The sequence below is a fragment of the Ptychodera flava genome, chromosome 9, assembly GCF_041260155.1.
Source record: "Ptychodera flava strain L36383 chromosome 9, AS_Pfla_20210202, whole genome shotgun sequence".
In the NCBI taxonomy this organism is placed as follows: domain Eukaryota; kingdom Metazoa; phylum Hemichordata; class Enteropneusta; family Ptychoderidae; genus Ptychodera; species Ptychodera flava.
Window position 1 is genome coordinate 5,003,948 of NC_091936.1, and position 17,478 is coordinate 5,021,425.

The following is a 17,478-nucleotide window of genomic DNA, read 5'->3' on the forward strand; positions in this document are numbered from 1 at the left end:
AATTATACATAAATTTTTGCATAAATTATACTTATTCTGTTTAGTGATATATATGCATCCGTTTGGACAATGTTCCAAAGACTTCGATTCCTTCAAGTCTGATTGCAAAAAAAAAACAATTATTCTGGTCTACAATTCAAAGGAAGGTTTCCTCAAGTTTAAAATTCCAATGGGTAATTTCCTAGAAGTGAAAAATGAATGTAAGAAATCAGACTAATTCTTACCAGTGTTTCTATCCTTCCTTTCTTCTCTCCAGCTGGTCCAATCAAATCATGACTTGGTGCTACATTACGTCTTCTTCTGACACGCTCCTCTGATTCTCCTCCTGCCTCATAGGTAAATGTTCCAACTTGACCTCGTTTCTGTTTTCGTAAGAAACAAAACAACAACAAAATAATACAACTTTAACCCATTCACAATAGCTTCCCTCTGTGTAGGTCCACTGTTGCCATAATAATATTTTGGGTCAAAACCATGGGGTGAAAGGGTAGAAGTACTTTTGCAATTCCATTTCTATGCCATGAGGTTTGTTCACAGTTTTCTTGCAGCCAAAATAATATTTTACGATGGAAAACTTAAACAGTGAAATTCAGGTATAAGTACAATATAACAACTCAACACTATAAGAAAGCAACTCTCTTCATTTGCTTTTACAAAAGAGCCACTTATAAGGGGGGAAAAATATTTACAGAAGCATTTGAGTATTCAAAAATGATGTAGACTTTGAGCCTAATGGTAAAAGGGAAAAGTCCATGTTGTAACAGGAGTTCAATACCACTGTTTTAGCACACGTAAAATTCCTGCATTCTCAATGGTAGATGTATAATTATCTTACCTTGACTTGTAGGAAATTGACCCTGTATGCATCAATGCTACAAGACCCTTCACCGATGACCCTAGGGTAGTCAGTCATATAGAGAAGCCATTTGCCATTAGCTACTTCATATGGCCAGTGGAAAGTGACAAACGCCATCTCTACGTCACCTGGTCCTTTATTCTGAACCTGAAATGAAATTATCAGAGTGTAAGGTAAGTCTCTGTAAAGATGACATCTACTTGATAAGATTTGTGAATGCAGATACATGGAAGACTTAAAATGGTAATCAACTTAAACTTGGATTTGCATATTGCCTGCAATACAGGCATCCTGAAAGATGTATTCAGCTAAAATGTACCTCAGGGACAGATATTCACACATCTCAAATTGTTTTAAATACTTTTCTGGTCAACCACTTGTATGAGCTCATTGTGATGTTTTTGGAGTGAATTAGGTTTCAAATATCTTATTTTGTGAAAATCAAAAATCTAAATAATTCCAAATAGAGTTGGCACAAGGATGGTAGCCATTTTGAATTTCAAATATTGGTAAATATTACAGTAATTAGTTTTCATAGTACGAAAATTTGCACTGTGACTTAATATTTTTTTCTTGATTTTGGAAAGAATTGTTGAAAGTTTCCTTGAGGAAAGTTTTAAGCAAAAATTTACAAGTAAGTCTTCAATTTTCTTGATTACCTTGTGAGCAATAGCAAGTCAAAGAGATTGAAAACAGCATTTGTGAGATTCTTCATTCTACACGGAAATACTTAGCGTTTGCACTGTCATGGTATCACCGAAATAAATCCAAACTCTTTCACAGAGATACAGAACATTGATTAAAATCTAACAATAACAAAGGCATAATCTCCATGATGTCAATGATTTGTATTGCATGATGTACTTACATAGTATGTGTGGACGACTTCATTACCAATTTGATCTTCATACTCCATTGCACTTTCACCTCTGACAACACCACTATACGGTACTGATGATGGATCAGATTGACTGTAAACAATAAACAAATGATTATGTTTATACAAAGACAATAACCCTTTCCTAGAGAATAGCTGAAAAATGAACAACAGCCTTTTCTCTCTCTCTCTCTCTCTCTCTCTCTCTCTCTCTCTCTCTCTCTCTCTCTCTCTCTCAATATACTTTTCTGACGTTGTTTTTACTTCCATATATTATCCAGTATCAAATATCATCCTCACCCAAAGAGATTCAAATCAGTAACCACCTCTACTTTGGCATAGATTGATATTCTATCATTCTCAGGATTGGTTTCAGTGCTGGACCTGTAAGATAATCAATTCAAAATAAATCCATTAAAGATTCTCACACACTAAGATCAACTTTGTTGTTTTCTTCATTTTGAAAAGATAGTTCATAGTTCAAATAGCTGTATACTGATTTAACGAAAACAAGTGTACTAAGCTGACTGTGTTTCCCACTAATTTGTACATGTTGTACTGCACTTCTTTTCAAGCCTTGAGGTGGCTTTTGTGAAAATTAACAACTTCAAAACATCTACACAAAGTCCAAAAAATAAACCTCAATATCATCCTGGGGGCATTGTCAAGTTCTGTTCATATTTGGCATTATATGCCATGCACTTTTAATAGTCAAAAGAAGACCGTAGATTGACAATGGAACTGTTCAGGGTTGTAGGTTTGTTACTAAATATCACAACACACATGTGACATTGGATACTCCTGCCAGAAATTCAGACAAATTTTGTCACGAGCTTGTAGTCCGATCTGTGTTCACTGTAACATTGGCAGTAACTGTTTGAGGTTATTGCATGTATAATTTCAAAAAAATGAAATCTAAATTTGTAGACAAACATTTATTTTTGCATATCAATGCTACAACAACGATGTGATATGCAAAGAGTCCTTTCCATGATGGATAAGTATGACGAATGAAGGGAATTTTAGAATGAAGGGAATTTCAAAGCACAGAAACCATCAATGTGAGCGTTGATGGAATGGGCATTTCAATTTGAGTGAAAGTGATACCTTGGAACATCAATTACTAATGCTCTGTTGAAGCTGCCACAGTGATAACAGTAATGTGACAGACAATTGCATTATTGTCAAACCAACTGTCCATGTGAATTACTTACGTTTCAACAAACATGTCCATGGTAAGCCCCAGCTCTGCACCTTTCACAGCAGAAGGATCGAACCTCAAAATGAATTGGATCTAAATTGAATGACAAGGTGAATGACAAGGAAGACATGATAATTGTAAATTCCTTTAAATATAAATGAAGTTTGCAAGCATCACTATTCATGAGGCAATGCTATAAGCAATCACTGTTCAACACTATGGAAAGGCTGTATATACATGTTACTAAATGATTTTGAATTTAAAATCTGTGTGTGAATTAATTTCTTTGGATACAGTGACTATACATAGCTGTGTTTAATGCTGTTGTGAAAGCAGTACACTGAACAAGCCATCCTCCCTATCACATAAGTTAACCTGTAAATATTATTCCCTTCACAAACCGCTCTTGGACTGTCTTTAGAGTATGTTAATCTTCTGTGCCATCATACTAGTCTGCATCTCGCTAACAACAGGTATGTACTGAATAACATTACAGTATATCATACTATTGCACTTGGTTGCATCAGATTTCAAATCACTCTGCCGTGCAAAGTCCAGATATCTGCCCACTTTCTTCTACATTAAGAAAGAGACTTCAGAGTACAACAGAGCAAATAATGTACATCAGTCCATTCAAGTTAAAAGTGTAAAAATGAAATACAGGTACAAAGCTCAGTCTACCAAGCAGTAATGGTCTCAAGAGGCACATATGCCAATCTGCAGTGACTGAATCATTGGAATACTAGTACGATGTTAACATCATGTACATTACCTCTGCATTAGCTGGCAGTGGATTTCCAATCTCACATGTAATGACGGTCTTGTTGTCCTTGTCATCATCACATGAGAACACAACCTGCAGGTTTAGACAATAGATACTCACATAAAACACAGAAAAATAACTTTCATTTTCCTCACATAACAAACCGACTACTTTGAGAGAGGGGTTAGTCTGCCTCATTTACCATATGCTACTTTGCATTGATGTCAGTCAACATTGCTACTATTATTCATATACACATCAAGTAAATCTCTTTTCTCAATTACCCCTGCTGTAATGGGAAGCATGAAACATTATTTACCATCTCCGTGTAATATTTTGATTCTCTGTGAAGTCACTTGCAAATCTTTCTCAGACTGAATGACACCCATTACCAGCAGATAAAAATAATGGATTTGAGATAAGAAAGAAAGTGTGATTATCATTGTATTATGCAAATAAAAGCTACAGTATAAAACAGAGATCTTGTATAAAAAAAGGTACGTGGTATGTTTCCTAGTACAGAATGAGTAGTAATATGAACAGAGGTAAACATACCTGACTTTTTATGATCATTTAATTTTCAAAGGGATTTCATTTTGCTATCTCAATGTTTGAAACATTTTCAAGCAGATTCAGATTCACTGATTCGACAAGAGAACACTAGCATCTAATGGTATTTAACGTTACGTTTTTTTCATAGGTATTTAATTGTGCAGAATACATCTATCAGTGAAAATAATGATATTCAATCCAATTGAACACTTAGTGATGCAACATTATATTGAAATACAGATACTGTTTATTTTATATTTGTAGGGCCTGAAATGTGATTCAAACAAATTAATTGTAATTAACAATGAATGTCAGCAGGTGTTACTTTGTTCACTGACAATTGAATACCTTCTCTGATGCATTTCAGACACTGATCTTACAAAAGACGTCATACAAATTTCTTAAAGATATTCAAAAAAATTGTCTTTTTTGCATGAACTAGTCCTTACCCCATCAGGTAGTGCGATGTCATCATAGTTGATGTATTCAAGACTCTCTGGTTTGAACATAGTGTACTTGGACATATAGGCTGATTCACCGTCATTCCTGACAGTCACCGTGACCACTAATTCACCAGGTGAACCAACACTCAGTGTTGGTGGATCACTGAAAAATAAACAATAAACAAACCTCAAGAAAACAATAACAACACAAGTGCCAAAGTTAAGCTGATGATATGATGTCTTACAAGAAGTGTGCAAGCTGCGAATGTATAGCTTAGATCATTACTTTTTGTTCATTTTATTCCAAATCTAATCAAAGTTTTATATCAAGTACTTGTTTTGTCCCTGATGTAAGTATATGTGAATATGTGTCACCGTAAGATAGTAATAAATAAATGTATCGAGGATCAGATGAAACTATGGACACATATACCAAGTATAGACACTAAAGAGCAATAAGGCCTGTCACATGATTTCAACAGAACTCTATAAATACAAGGTGGCTTAGAGCAGACAATATTGAACATAAGACATATAATAGATTACCCACTTTTGGTAAGTTTGGAGGCATACTAGTCTACTATTAAAAGAGGTCCAGACTTGTCAAGGATATTGATTATTACATACCCAGGGAGGTCATACTCCGCCTTGACAGAAAGATCTGACAAACACTTGTTATCTGGTCCACAATCCTTGACAAAGTCAACCTATTAGAGAGGTAATAACAAGAATACATGTACGATCAGAATTACAACGATATTGAATAGAACCTATCATGATGGGTTATCCAAATTCACTGCCTCACTCACTGTTTGCCTTCTCTTTGTGTCTGATCAGGATGTGGATTTGAAATATAAATTTTGTGATTTCTACATTTCTTTTCATTCCCAGTGTTTTTCTGTCTTACATCATATTACTAGAGTCATTTTATCTTTCATTGAACAAGTCATCGTTGATGACCCAGTCCCCGCTTGCTAATGGGTACTTTGATTACAGGTTCTGTGATAAAAATACTTTGATACAGATGGCACTCAATGGCCAAGAATGAGTTCCATGGTGATGAAAAACATAAAACCAATGTAGGCCACTATCCTAAAGGTCATTAAATGAGTCAACTGGGAATTAGTTGACAGGATGTTGCAAAACATTTTTTCATTCTATCCTAACACTAATAGATAACCGGTACCATATTTCATAAAGTTTAATGTATATTTACAACACTATGAGATCACATCTGTATCAAGTTTCATCAAATTTGACGTTGTATTTGTGGATATATCACTCTAATTAGGAAAGTTCATTACATATGCAATTACAAATTAATTAAAATGACACTGATAAATGTCTTTTCACTGTTAAAGCAATGTGAGCTTAACATCTGTACAAAGTTACATGAAATTTGATGCAGTATTTCTGACATATCAACCTAATTATGAAACTTCCATAATTGACATGATACTGCTACATGATGTGAAACAACTGACGAGCATGTATGAAATAGGTCAATGTCCTTGTACCAACTTTGAATGATACTGGTGGAAATACCGGTATGTCTGAGTTATGGCTCAGTACATGAGAAAATCGTAACAAATTTGCCGCCACGCAGCGATATTTGATCTTACTGTTTAAAAAATCAACACGTATATGTATTACATAAGTCAATGTCCAGGTACAAACTAATAAAATCAGTTGAGACTTGCTAGAGTTATGGCTCTCGACATGAAAAACCATAACAAAATTGCTACCATGTGGCCATATCAGACCATATCGAGAAACAAATCAATGTACTTATGTATACTATAAGTAAATGTCCTTGTACCAACTTTGAATAAATTTGCTTGATACATGTCTGAGTTATTGTTCAGGACATGGAAAGTCGTAAAAAAATGGCCACAGGCGGCCCTATTGGATCGTATCACAAATCAATTCAATGTGCATAAGTATAACATAGGTCAATGTCCTTGTACCAACTTTGAATAAAATCAGTTGAGATATGCCTGAATTATGGCTTTGTACACGAAAAATCATAACAAAATGGCCGCCTGGCAGCCATATTGGATCATATCACAAACAAATCCACACGCATATATATGACATTGGTCAATGTCCTTGTACCAACTTTGAATAAAATCTGTTGAAACATGTCTGAGTTATGGCGCTGTACATGAAAAAAACGTAATAAAATGGCCGCCTGGTGGCCATATTGGATCGTATCACAAAACAAATTGACATGCATATATATGACATAGGTCAATGTCCTTGTACCAAGTTTGAATAAAATCGGTTGAAACATGCCTGAGTTATGGCTCTGTACATGAAAAAATCGTACTAAAATGGCCGCCTGGCGGCCATATTGGATCATATCACAAAACAAATTGACATGCATATCTATGACATTGGTCAATGGCCTTGTACCAACTTTGAATAAAATCGGTTGAAACATGTCTGAGTTATGGCTCCGTACATGAAAAAATTGTAATAAAATGGCCGCCTGGCGGCCATATTGGATCATATTGCAAAATAAATCGATGTGCATCTGTAGGTCATAGTGCTATGCCTTGTGCCAAGTTTGAACAAAATTGGTTTGGCAGTGTTTGAGAAACTGTTGATGACGGACGGACGGACGGACGGACACACGGACGGGACCCAATCTATAAGTCCCCGCCGGACTTCGTCCGCGGGGACTAATTATTCCACGATGGGCTGAGGCCTTGTACTGCAATAAGGAACTCATCACCTCGATATTTCTAATAAAGAGTTTTACAACTGCTACCTACTAGTGTTATGGAGTATCTTATCAAAGGAACCAAAAACATTGAATCATGATATTGTGCATGTATTGACAAGCCATGAATGTAACAACATATGTTTGTTCCCCCTAAAGACTATAAGACATACTTTTTTGCCAAACCATAATTTGAATAAACATATTCTTTGCATTATTCTTTGATTTTAATACAGGCATGGATATCTCATACATTAAATTATAGTAGCCTTTCTTTCTGTTCATGACAGAAAAATTACAATATTGAGCCAATGCAAAGAAATTCTTTTAAAAATCTTAAAAATTAGCAAATAAGAATTGAGAAATGTCATGAGTTATAGGGAAGATTGATTGTGGCACAACTTACCAGGATTGGTGAAGGCATTGTAGTCATGTTAAGAATAGGGAAATTGCTCATTGACGGTATACCTTCACCCGGTGATGCTGGGATGCGTTCTTCTTCCGGTATACTGTATGACAATGCAACTTCAATAGGATTTAAGAAGTCTTCTACCCCATCCTATCATGAACAAAAGGAATATAACAAATTATGACAAGGCACTTTATGGAAAAAACGATCTGTGACACCGTCTGACAATATGCACACCGCAACATCCTAAAAACATTCCATACTTGTATACTTGTGAAATGTAATGATTGGTGAATATGTCAAAGGTATGGTGAAAAGGAAACAAAAAGGTTATGCACATTCATCGTGTAAGTTGGACTATTAAGGCTGAAGTGTACCTCAGGGACAGACATTCACCCCCTCAGATTTTTATTTTACGTTTTTTTTTGGTCAACCACTTGTTGGGGCTCATTTTGAATCTCATAGAGCAAGTAATGTCTTCATCATCTTGTTTTGTGAAAATTCAAAATTTAATTATTTTCACATAGAGTTAACACGGAGATGGCAGCCATTCTGAATTTCAAATATCCATAAATGTTAAGTAATTAGTTTCTCTAATGCCATGGTCACCCCAAATTTTCTTCCTGATTTTGAAAGAAAAATTTTAAAGATTCCTCTAAGACAGCCAGGGCAAATGTTTAAACATTTCAATTTCAAGTTTTATGCTGCTTTAATATAGTTTAATCTGTTGCTGGATATTTTAGACATTACAAGTACTGGTATCAAAGAAATTTCAACAAAGTCCTAGACTTAATGGAAAAGCTACTAAATGTTGTTAGTCAGAGGGAAAAGCAGCTGTGCCATGTGATTGTGGTAAATGTGCTGAAAGAGCCCGACACGTAGCAAAGAGCCCCTCAACTTGCAAAGAGCCCCTCCACTTGCAAAGAGCCCCCCACCTAGCAAAGAGTCCCTCAACTTGCAAAGAGCCCCTCCCCTTGCAAAGAGCCCGACACCTAGCAAAAAGCCCGACACCTAGCAAAGAGCACCTCAACTTGCAAAGAGCCCCTCACCTAGCAAAGAGCCCCTCAACTTGCAAAGAGCCCCTCACCTAGCAAAGAGCCCCTCAACTTGCAAAGAGCCCCCACCTAGCAAAGAGCCCCTCACCTAGCAAAGAACCCCACACATTACAAAGAGCCCCTCACCTAGCAAAGAGCCCCTCAACTTGCAAAGAGCCCCCACCTAGCAAAGAGCCCCACACATTACAAAGAGCCCCTCACCTAGCAAAGAGCCCCTCAACTTGCAAAAAGCCCCTCATCTAGCAAAGAACCCCTCACATTACAAAGAGCCCCTCCCCTTGCAAAGAGCCCTTCACCTAGCAAAGAGCCCCTCACCTAGCAAAGAGTCCCTCAACTTGCAAAGAGCCCCTCACCTAGCAAAGAACCCCTCACATTACAAAGAGCCCCTCACCTAGCAAAGAGCCCCTCAACTTGCAAAGAGCCCCTCACCTAGCAAAGAGCCCCTCAACTTGCAAAGAGCCCCCCACCTAGCAAAGAGCCCCACACATTACAAAGAGCCCCTCACCTAGCAAAGAGCCCCTCAACTTGCAAAAAGCCCCTCACCTAGCAAAGAATCCCTCACATTACAAAGAGCCCCTCCCCTTGCAAAGAGCCCTTCACCTAGCAAAGAGCCCCTCAACTTGCAAAGAGCCCCTCACCCAGCAAAAAGCCCCACGCCCTGCAAAGAACCCCTCACATAACAAACAGCCCAACACCTTGAAAGAGCCAACACCTTGCAAAGAGGCCCACACCTAGCACACAGTAGAACAAAGACACCATACTTACATTTACGAACACTTCCACAACATCACATTTTTCCGAATCAGGTCTGTTGAGTTTCTTGTCATTTGTGAATACGTCAGTGCCACCATGGCCAAAGAAGACGCGGGACTTCAAACCAAGGGAAGTGCGAGGTTTCTCAAGAGTGAGGGTGTAGTCTGCCGCTGTAATAAACAAATAACTGATCAGTGGTTGAAACAAAAACTCAACAGCTGGCAACTAATGAATAAATATGTGAGGTCAATATCTTTATGACTGGAAACATTTTATTTTTAGGTATTCTGAAGATCACTTTTGATGACATTTTCATCACTATGTATTGAACAGTTCTCATCAAAATGTCAACATAACAGCTAATTCTGCACATGAATCTCATAAAAAGATATTTTAAAATATTTTGGTTAAGACTTCTTTATCTTACACAATTAAAACTATTAATTTTCATCACTTCTATTAATTTTTGTTAAAGGGAATGTGATGGTTTTGATTTTCACACCGAAAAGAACATGATGATTATCTGTTTTACAGAAGATTGCTCCTATCTTATGCCATAGTGTACAATACTGAGGGATCAGATGAGAATTTTTGGAGTGATTTATCAGACATCAGAGTAAAAAATGTTATCGCAATGTGGCTTAACCTTTGTCATAAAGCTCAAAGTTTGTACACAGTTCTCAAAACTATGAAGTGATTGTCTTGTTTTTATGGTACTGACTACAGTAACAAGTAGGAACTTCTGATTGCTAAGGAGGAAACTTTTCAGAGATTTCTTTGAGAGTGCATTGCTTCATTTTCACCCTAAAATAATGACAAGATATAGTGTTTCAAGGAAATGCATACTTACTGATTTTATCTCGGAAGGATGTAGAAGTAGTTGTATAGTGTAGGCACACATGCACTTTAAAGCTACAAGAAACAGACAACAAAAAAACGTTATCATTGAGTTTGAAATGTTCATAAATTAAAGACATGGATATAGCAAATGCACACATCATCACTGTGTGAAATATGAACTCTATGCTATGCTACTGTCTGAACAACAGTATATTGACATGTCAGCAAGTAGACATATGGCCACAACAAACATGATGGTGAATACATTTTGGATGTTGAAAAATGTACATCAGATTCTTATTATCGATACAAACCATGGTAATGATATAAAACATTACATGTATATCAAAGTAAATAGATTATACCACATGCCTGTATTTCCAAACAACTACCAGGTAAAAGCTCAATGGTTTGAGTCCTCATCACGGTTTTACAAAGATGTGCATCGAGGACATTTCTACATGACTTACATTGATGGTGAAAAGTCTACGATTCAGCATTCAGTAACTTACCACACATAGTCTTTACCCTTATGAGTGCAGTTCTTGTTTTCATTGTCCAGTCTCATTGGTACAGCTGATAGCTTGTACCCAATGGTTAGCACAGGTCTTGTTCTGAAAGAAACATGACAGTTGGGCAGGTTGTGTCACAGACAATCAATGTAATTCCTTCTAGCCTAAATGCATACATATCTGAGGGGATATTGATGAAACAAACCACATGCTACTGAAAGTTCCGGAAAAAGTACAAAAGCAGTCAAAGCTGAAACAAGTTTTTCTAGGTCTTTTACTTGAAATGTGAGCCATCCAACTACTGGTATAGTGAATTTGTACATGTACAGTCACAATGTTTATAGCTACCATAAGTTTAAAGACATAGAGAAAAAAGCTTTGAATGTCTTACAGAGTTTTACTAATAAAACCTTTTTATTTTTTCATTTTATGACAATGAAACTTTTCGTTTGGTGAATAAAACTATATAATTTGAAGCTTGCATCTTATTATTGTGGTTAACTTATTCTTCTTTTTCGCTTGACACCTAACAAATAGACCAAATAGTCACTAATTTTGCTTGGTTTTTCCCATCAAAAATTTGTCTTATCCATGAAGGAGGAATACATCCTCTTTAAATTCCTCCTTTCACTGACTGCATGTCAATCAAAAATTGCAACCTACTTGGTAATTTTTGAACATCTGAACACATCTGTCTATTAGTAGATAACATAACAAAATATTCTGGGAAGTAATTGTTCATGTGTGAAAAAACTGTTCACCCAAACATTTCATCACCTTGTTAATGTAATCCTACCTGAATAAAACCACTTTTGAAGACTGATACAATCCAACTGCAATATCTGGATATCCATTGTTATCTAAGTCCATGCCACCATCAATAGAATATCCAAAAGTTTTCATCATATCACCATTTGGGAATTTTTCAGGAGTAATCTTCTGAGAGTATGTATCTCGAAGGCCATTAGGTCCTCCTTGGAAGATGTAAATGGCTCCCTGACCATCATTTTCATAGGGAGCACCAATAGCAATATCTATAAGATAACGTTACACGGAATAAAATTGACAGAAAAACCAGGGGGAACATAGATAAGACTGGATTTGGAATGCTATATGCATCTTTATTGACATACCCTGTACAGGATGTTAAATACTGCATAGGATTTGAAAGGCAAAGGTTACAACTTCAGAACGTTGAAGATGTGGGTCCCATGCAATCACTGCCATTAATAGACACATTTCATTTTACAAATGTTGATACTAAATAAAATGTCTCCAGAAGCATTTTCTTACACTTTATAATGCATTGCACACTCATCCTTTCACAAAATTTGAGGTGGTATTATCTGCAAAGTGACTTTATCAAAGCTGTTAACATGTAAAATTTTACAACTTTGCTTACCGTTGTATCCATCTATGTCTAGATCTCCGACTGATCTAACAGTCATACCAAACATGGAATCTGTCATTCCTGATATCACCCTACGGTCTTTTTCAATCAGAGTGCCCTTAAAACAGAATGATACAAATTATTGTAAGTCATTCTACCACTTTCATGACTTCTATATCAGCTTTAGTTTCACCTGATAGATACTTCATTTTACCTGATTTTCTTTCAAAATGTCATTATTAAAGCTATCATATATAGAGAAAACAAGTCGTAAAACAAGGTTATAAGTTCACAGACTCATTCCTGGAGATTTCCAAAATGAATTCCTAATGCTTTTACCATATTTTTTTTTCAGCAATGAACTACAAGTATTCACTATTATTTCAACAGCAGAAGGGTGATACATACCATACCATCGTTCATATAGACATAAACACGACCTCCAATCCCTGCTTGTCTTTCATAGTAAAGAGGTGCTCCGACAACCAGGTCATCATACCTAGAATATATTATCACATGAATTTTTAAAAGGATGTACAATCACAGAGTTTTGTATCTGATATAGATCTTAAACTGACAGAATACACCGATGTATTACTAGACTTTGTACGGTCACTTTGCCTAGGTGATAATCACTTTTCAGCCAAATATCTCCAAAGCCTCTACTTCCTCTCACTAATTTAACTGAAATCCTGCTACGTGAATATTCATAACTTTAGCACATATCATGTATAACATGGGAGAATTACTCAAAGTTAATCAGAAATTAATCTTTTTCCTGAGGGTGTTTGCACAATTGAAAAGATCCTATGATTACTGTTGTGCCTATGATATGTAGGTAATCCATGAATATTTACAGCGCATCCAGGAACTCTGCTCAAAGGTTGCCAGGGACCCCTACAACTGATGTGAACACAGTATCTAGGGCACATTGGCGATTGATGAAAGTTAAAACATATTTGTTAACAATGAATATCATAACATTTAAATGTTGCAGCTATGTTGACATGATGCATCTAGATATTGTGCGTGAAATACATTGTTTGTAAACAAGATAGTTGCATACGTGCAGTTCCGATGACCCCCTCCCTTCAACATTAAGGTCTTTGAGCAAGACCAATGCATCAAAAGCAATCTATTCAGAGATACTATTCAGAATAAAAGTTAGCACAGTTTTAAGCAAGTTTACTTACCCATCATCGTTTAGATCTACCACTTCAACATCATATCCAAAGGATGATGCAAGTTGTTCTGAGTAGATGGTTTGCTGTGGTACAAGATTGCCTTGCCCTTTAGCAAAGAGTACAACAGCACCACTAGCATTGTGACCTGGTGCACCAGCAACATACCATGTGTCTGACCCATTGAAATTACCTGAGCTCACTGCAATACCTGTTGACAGAGATATGGTACAAATGTAGCAGATTTTGAACACTGTGCACTTACTGCAGTGTTCTATGCATCTGCAATTTATTCTGATACAGTATTGAAACAAAGTGTTTATAAATCTTGTAATGAAATGCAATGATGAAAATAGTTGTGGAATTACATGAAATGGTTAACATGTTACTTCTGTCCTAAATAAATGTTCTTATTGGCCAACTATTTGCAAGTATTTTCCCCATTTGTATGTCAATTTTGTTTTTTTCTGATTTTCAATTTTCAATTTTTTGTATGTTTTGCACAAAGTCTGTAAAGTTTATGAAGTACAATTCCTTGGAGTTACATTGAGCTATGTAGATATAACTCTTGGCAACCAAAATTGAAAAGTTAAGTAGCTTTTGAAGATCAGAACTGACAGTAGTTTTTTGTTTTTAATTCTTGAAAAGACTCAAATAAAAACATTATAAATATACAAAAATAGTTGTGGATAAACTTGTGTAGAAGGGTATAATACTATGTGTGTAAATGGTAGCAGTAACACATATGTTACTTCTCTATGGCAAGGTGTTTTGGTGTCTGAAACATTTATAGCTGTCTATGTTTTGCTGAGATACAAAGTCTTCACATGGAGAATAATATGCAAGCTGGGTAGCATAAAACGCTATGTCCTTGTGCGTACAGAGGCTGTCAATGACAAGCAGAGTTTCTCACCTAAGTAACTGAACTTGAGAACTGTGGAATCATCGGCAGTTTCTGGACTTTTAAAGATGGTGGGATCAGCCTGTAAGTCACCAGTGATATCTGTCACAAAGGCTACTCCGCGCCAATCCATAGAACCTGGTGTCCCAACGATGATATCTTTTCCATCCTATGGGAATGCAACAAGATGAAGATAGTGATCATTTTTCCTGGAATATTGAGATATCATCTGTCACTTGTCTTATCCTATGCTGAATATGTTCTATAGAGTAGAGTATGATTACCATAAATATACACGTACAAAATATGAACAATTATTATTTATGAATTTTTTACAAGATTCTCCTCAGCTGCAGAAGATGAGTTCAAAATAATTAAATATCTTATATGCATTAATTTTTTCTGAGATCAACATTGGAAACCTCTTTGCAAGATATAAGCAATACGCAGACATTAATATTTAATCTTTTAATATTCCCAGGTGGTGCACATTGTATTCTGACCATACATCAAAATCTGATATGAATCTAAAATTGATGTCAATAACTGTGGGACACAGGACTGCGTGAATTGTAACAGTAGAAACTTTTTGCCTGTAATTTATTTTAATAAGAATGGGCCTGAAAGTAAAGATTAATACTGCTAAGACTACAGCCTGCGAGAAAAATACCGGTAGAATGATTTATAGTTTTGACGTATTCAATTTAGTGTACTGACGATCAACATGCCATCAAAGTTCATCATGGCCAAGGGTTGACAGTAAAGACAGCATCACAACTCATAAATCATGACAGAAATTCAATTTGTCTGGCATGTTACAAGTTAATATGTCTTCTCATAAAGATGCAGCATAAATTTGGTACAACAATACCACACACGTAAGATTAGGATAATGACCAAAATTTGCTTACAAGCCATAGAACATGAAATCTCCTTGTCGCCTAAACTGAAACTACTTTTATAACTCTCATCGGCATCTTTATGCATGCATAAAGGTAAGTTTTCACATAAACACTTTAAACCAAAGACCGTAAGTACAAATTGGTGCTATGGTGTTCACCACTTCACTTATTAAATGTAGTACTCTTCTAGCTGACAACACCGTAATTACTGATTTTTTCAAAGCTAAGTTAATTTGTTTAAGTCACTTTTCTTGTGAGACACACAATCCATCAAGATAAAGATTGTACACCCTAAACATGCTACATACATGTACACCACCTATCGGTTAATGTTGTAGTTTGACCACATCTAGAAATCACACGGTATCTACTGCACACACACTGGATAACACACTAGATTTATGTTATGGTCTGTATTCCTCATTAACTTTCATTGCAGTTTGCGCTTAAAAACTCCAAATGCAATTAAAAATCACAAATCTGTTATTAGAAAGAGTAACTTTAATGCTTGAAAGCTGAATATCTATAAACTATTGCCAAGCAATTGTTTGATGGTTGTGTTATAACATAATAAAATTTCATAATGATTTCAACAAACCGAAACCCTACTCAAAGTTAAGAGATTGGATCTGTCACATTTTCTTAATCCTGGATTTCTTCAGATTGATACTTACTCTGCTGAAATCTGAATCTGTTCCTGACTGACAGTAGCCATAGCCTTCATTGCCACCAGTTCTCCCTTCACACAGTGTCCAGATTCCACCGTTGGTCAACGAATCGTCAAGTTTGAAAGTGTTTGAAGTTTCGTCCATCACCATCTGGAAACATCTGCCATAACCATACCGATAGGTATCTGACACTTGTTTGTATCGATGAGCACATGCCTATACAGAGAATTGAGGGGAAAAACAAAATTAGACAAACTTTCTGGTAAAACAATTTGTACAGAAAAATTTCTAAAACAAGAGACCTGGGACATTTTTTTTTATTCTTCACACTAAGAATCAAAGTTCTACTCTGAATTCTTGTCCCTCAAAGAAAGAATCCCTTGCTTGTCTTTGAACAAAAACTCTCATCCCACTTTACTAGGTAATCAGTCATGTGTAACGTCATCTGTTTGTGATTTCACAACTTCTTGAATGCATTCAGGTAATGGATGGCCTGACCTCTTTGACCTCAAATTGCTGAAATACTGATACCTTGGAGTGTTGTTTTACACCTGGGTTGTCTAACTTCACAGGTCTATCACATTACAATGGTATTAGAAAGACGCCCATCTCCATAGCCCTGTATCTAAAAGCAGTGTGCCCTAAATCTATCACATTTGTAAACTGTTAAACTCCATTTCAAAATTTCTGGAAGTTTCTTGTGCCTGCCCTATACCATTACATGTAATATATAAAATTTTCTTGCATCTCCATGAGTTTAAATGCAAACGATTGCCGACATTTGAACACTTTAACGATACAAAGATGACAAAAGTGAGCTTTAAGAATGAACTTAAAACCACAATGATGAACTGCTGGACACGGTACAACCACAAAAGCAAATCCTAGATATCTCTAGAAAGGCCACTGCCAACTCTGATGCTTCTGACACTGATATTGTACTTCAGAGTTACAAGTTAATGAACAATAGGAGGGGTTGCTTTCAAATGAGATAGATACACGTAGGTCACTTACCAGAATTTTTCCATCTTTTCCTTGACTTCTGACAGTAACTCCAAACCACTGATCTGTTTTGTTTTCTCCCTCTAAATTCCCTGTTCAAGTGAGAAAGACAGTAGAGCCTTGCAGAGTTAGAATATTTCACTTGTCGTACACAGAGACAAAGCAAATGGTTTCAACACCATTGTGAACGCCGCTTTACCAGTAAGTCTTGGAAAATCTGATCAGTAGTGCTGGTACAAATAGATGGTATATGCCTCCCTACTACAGTAGATGGGCAACCAACACTAAAATAAATAGTCTCATGTGTATGGTACCAGGTGACATACATTTTTTTGTTCAGCTGGGAAAAATATTTGCAACATAACAGCTTTGTCACCATTTGTCCTCAACTCTGGGTCAACTGTATTTTCCCCAGAAAAACACAACATCAGGACTATACTGTGTGACC

At 36.2% G+C, this 17,478-nt stretch overlaps 1 protein-coding gene across 1 annotated transcript in view; it reads right to left on the minus strand.

Moving 5' to 3' along the window:
• Positions 1-17,478, minus strand: part of LOC139139827 (integrin alpha-6-like) — a 59,088-nt gene that overhangs the window by 10,310 nt on the left and 31,300 nt on the right. The window contains exons 3-21 of the mRNA XM_070708765.1: positions 17,043-17,122; positions 16,035-16,244; positions 14,471-14,627; positions 13,570-13,768; positions 12,785-12,875; positions 12,389-12,494; positions 11,783-12,020; positions 10,987-11,088; positions 10,485-10,546; positions 9,647-9,804; positions 7,824-7,976; positions 5,320-5,399; positions 4,699-4,855; positions 3,707-3,790; positions 2,948-3,027; positions 2,034-2,117; positions 1,725-1,827; positions 836-1,003; positions 225-362 (exon numbers count right to left, since the gene is read on the minus strand). Of these exons, the coding sequence (XP_070564866.1) occupies positions 225-362; positions 836-1,003; positions 1,725-1,827; positions 2,034-2,117; positions 2,948-3,027; positions 3,707-3,790; positions 4,699-4,855; positions 5,320-5,399; positions 7,824-7,976; positions 9,647-9,804; positions 10,485-10,546; positions 10,987-11,088; positions 11,783-12,020; positions 12,389-12,494; positions 12,785-12,875; positions 13,570-13,768; positions 14,471-14,627; positions 16,035-16,244; positions 17,043-17,122 (2,450 nt within the window). The remainder of the gene's footprint in view (positions 1-224; positions 363-835; positions 1,004-1,724; positions 1,828-2,033; positions 2,118-2,947; positions 3,028-3,706; positions 3,791-4,698; positions 4,856-5,319; positions 5,400-7,823; positions 7,977-9,646; positions 9,805-10,484; positions 10,547-10,986; positions 11,089-11,782; positions 12,021-12,388; positions 12,495-12,784; positions 12,876-13,569; positions 13,769-14,470; positions 14,628-16,034; positions 16,245-17,042; positions 17,123-17,478) is intronic.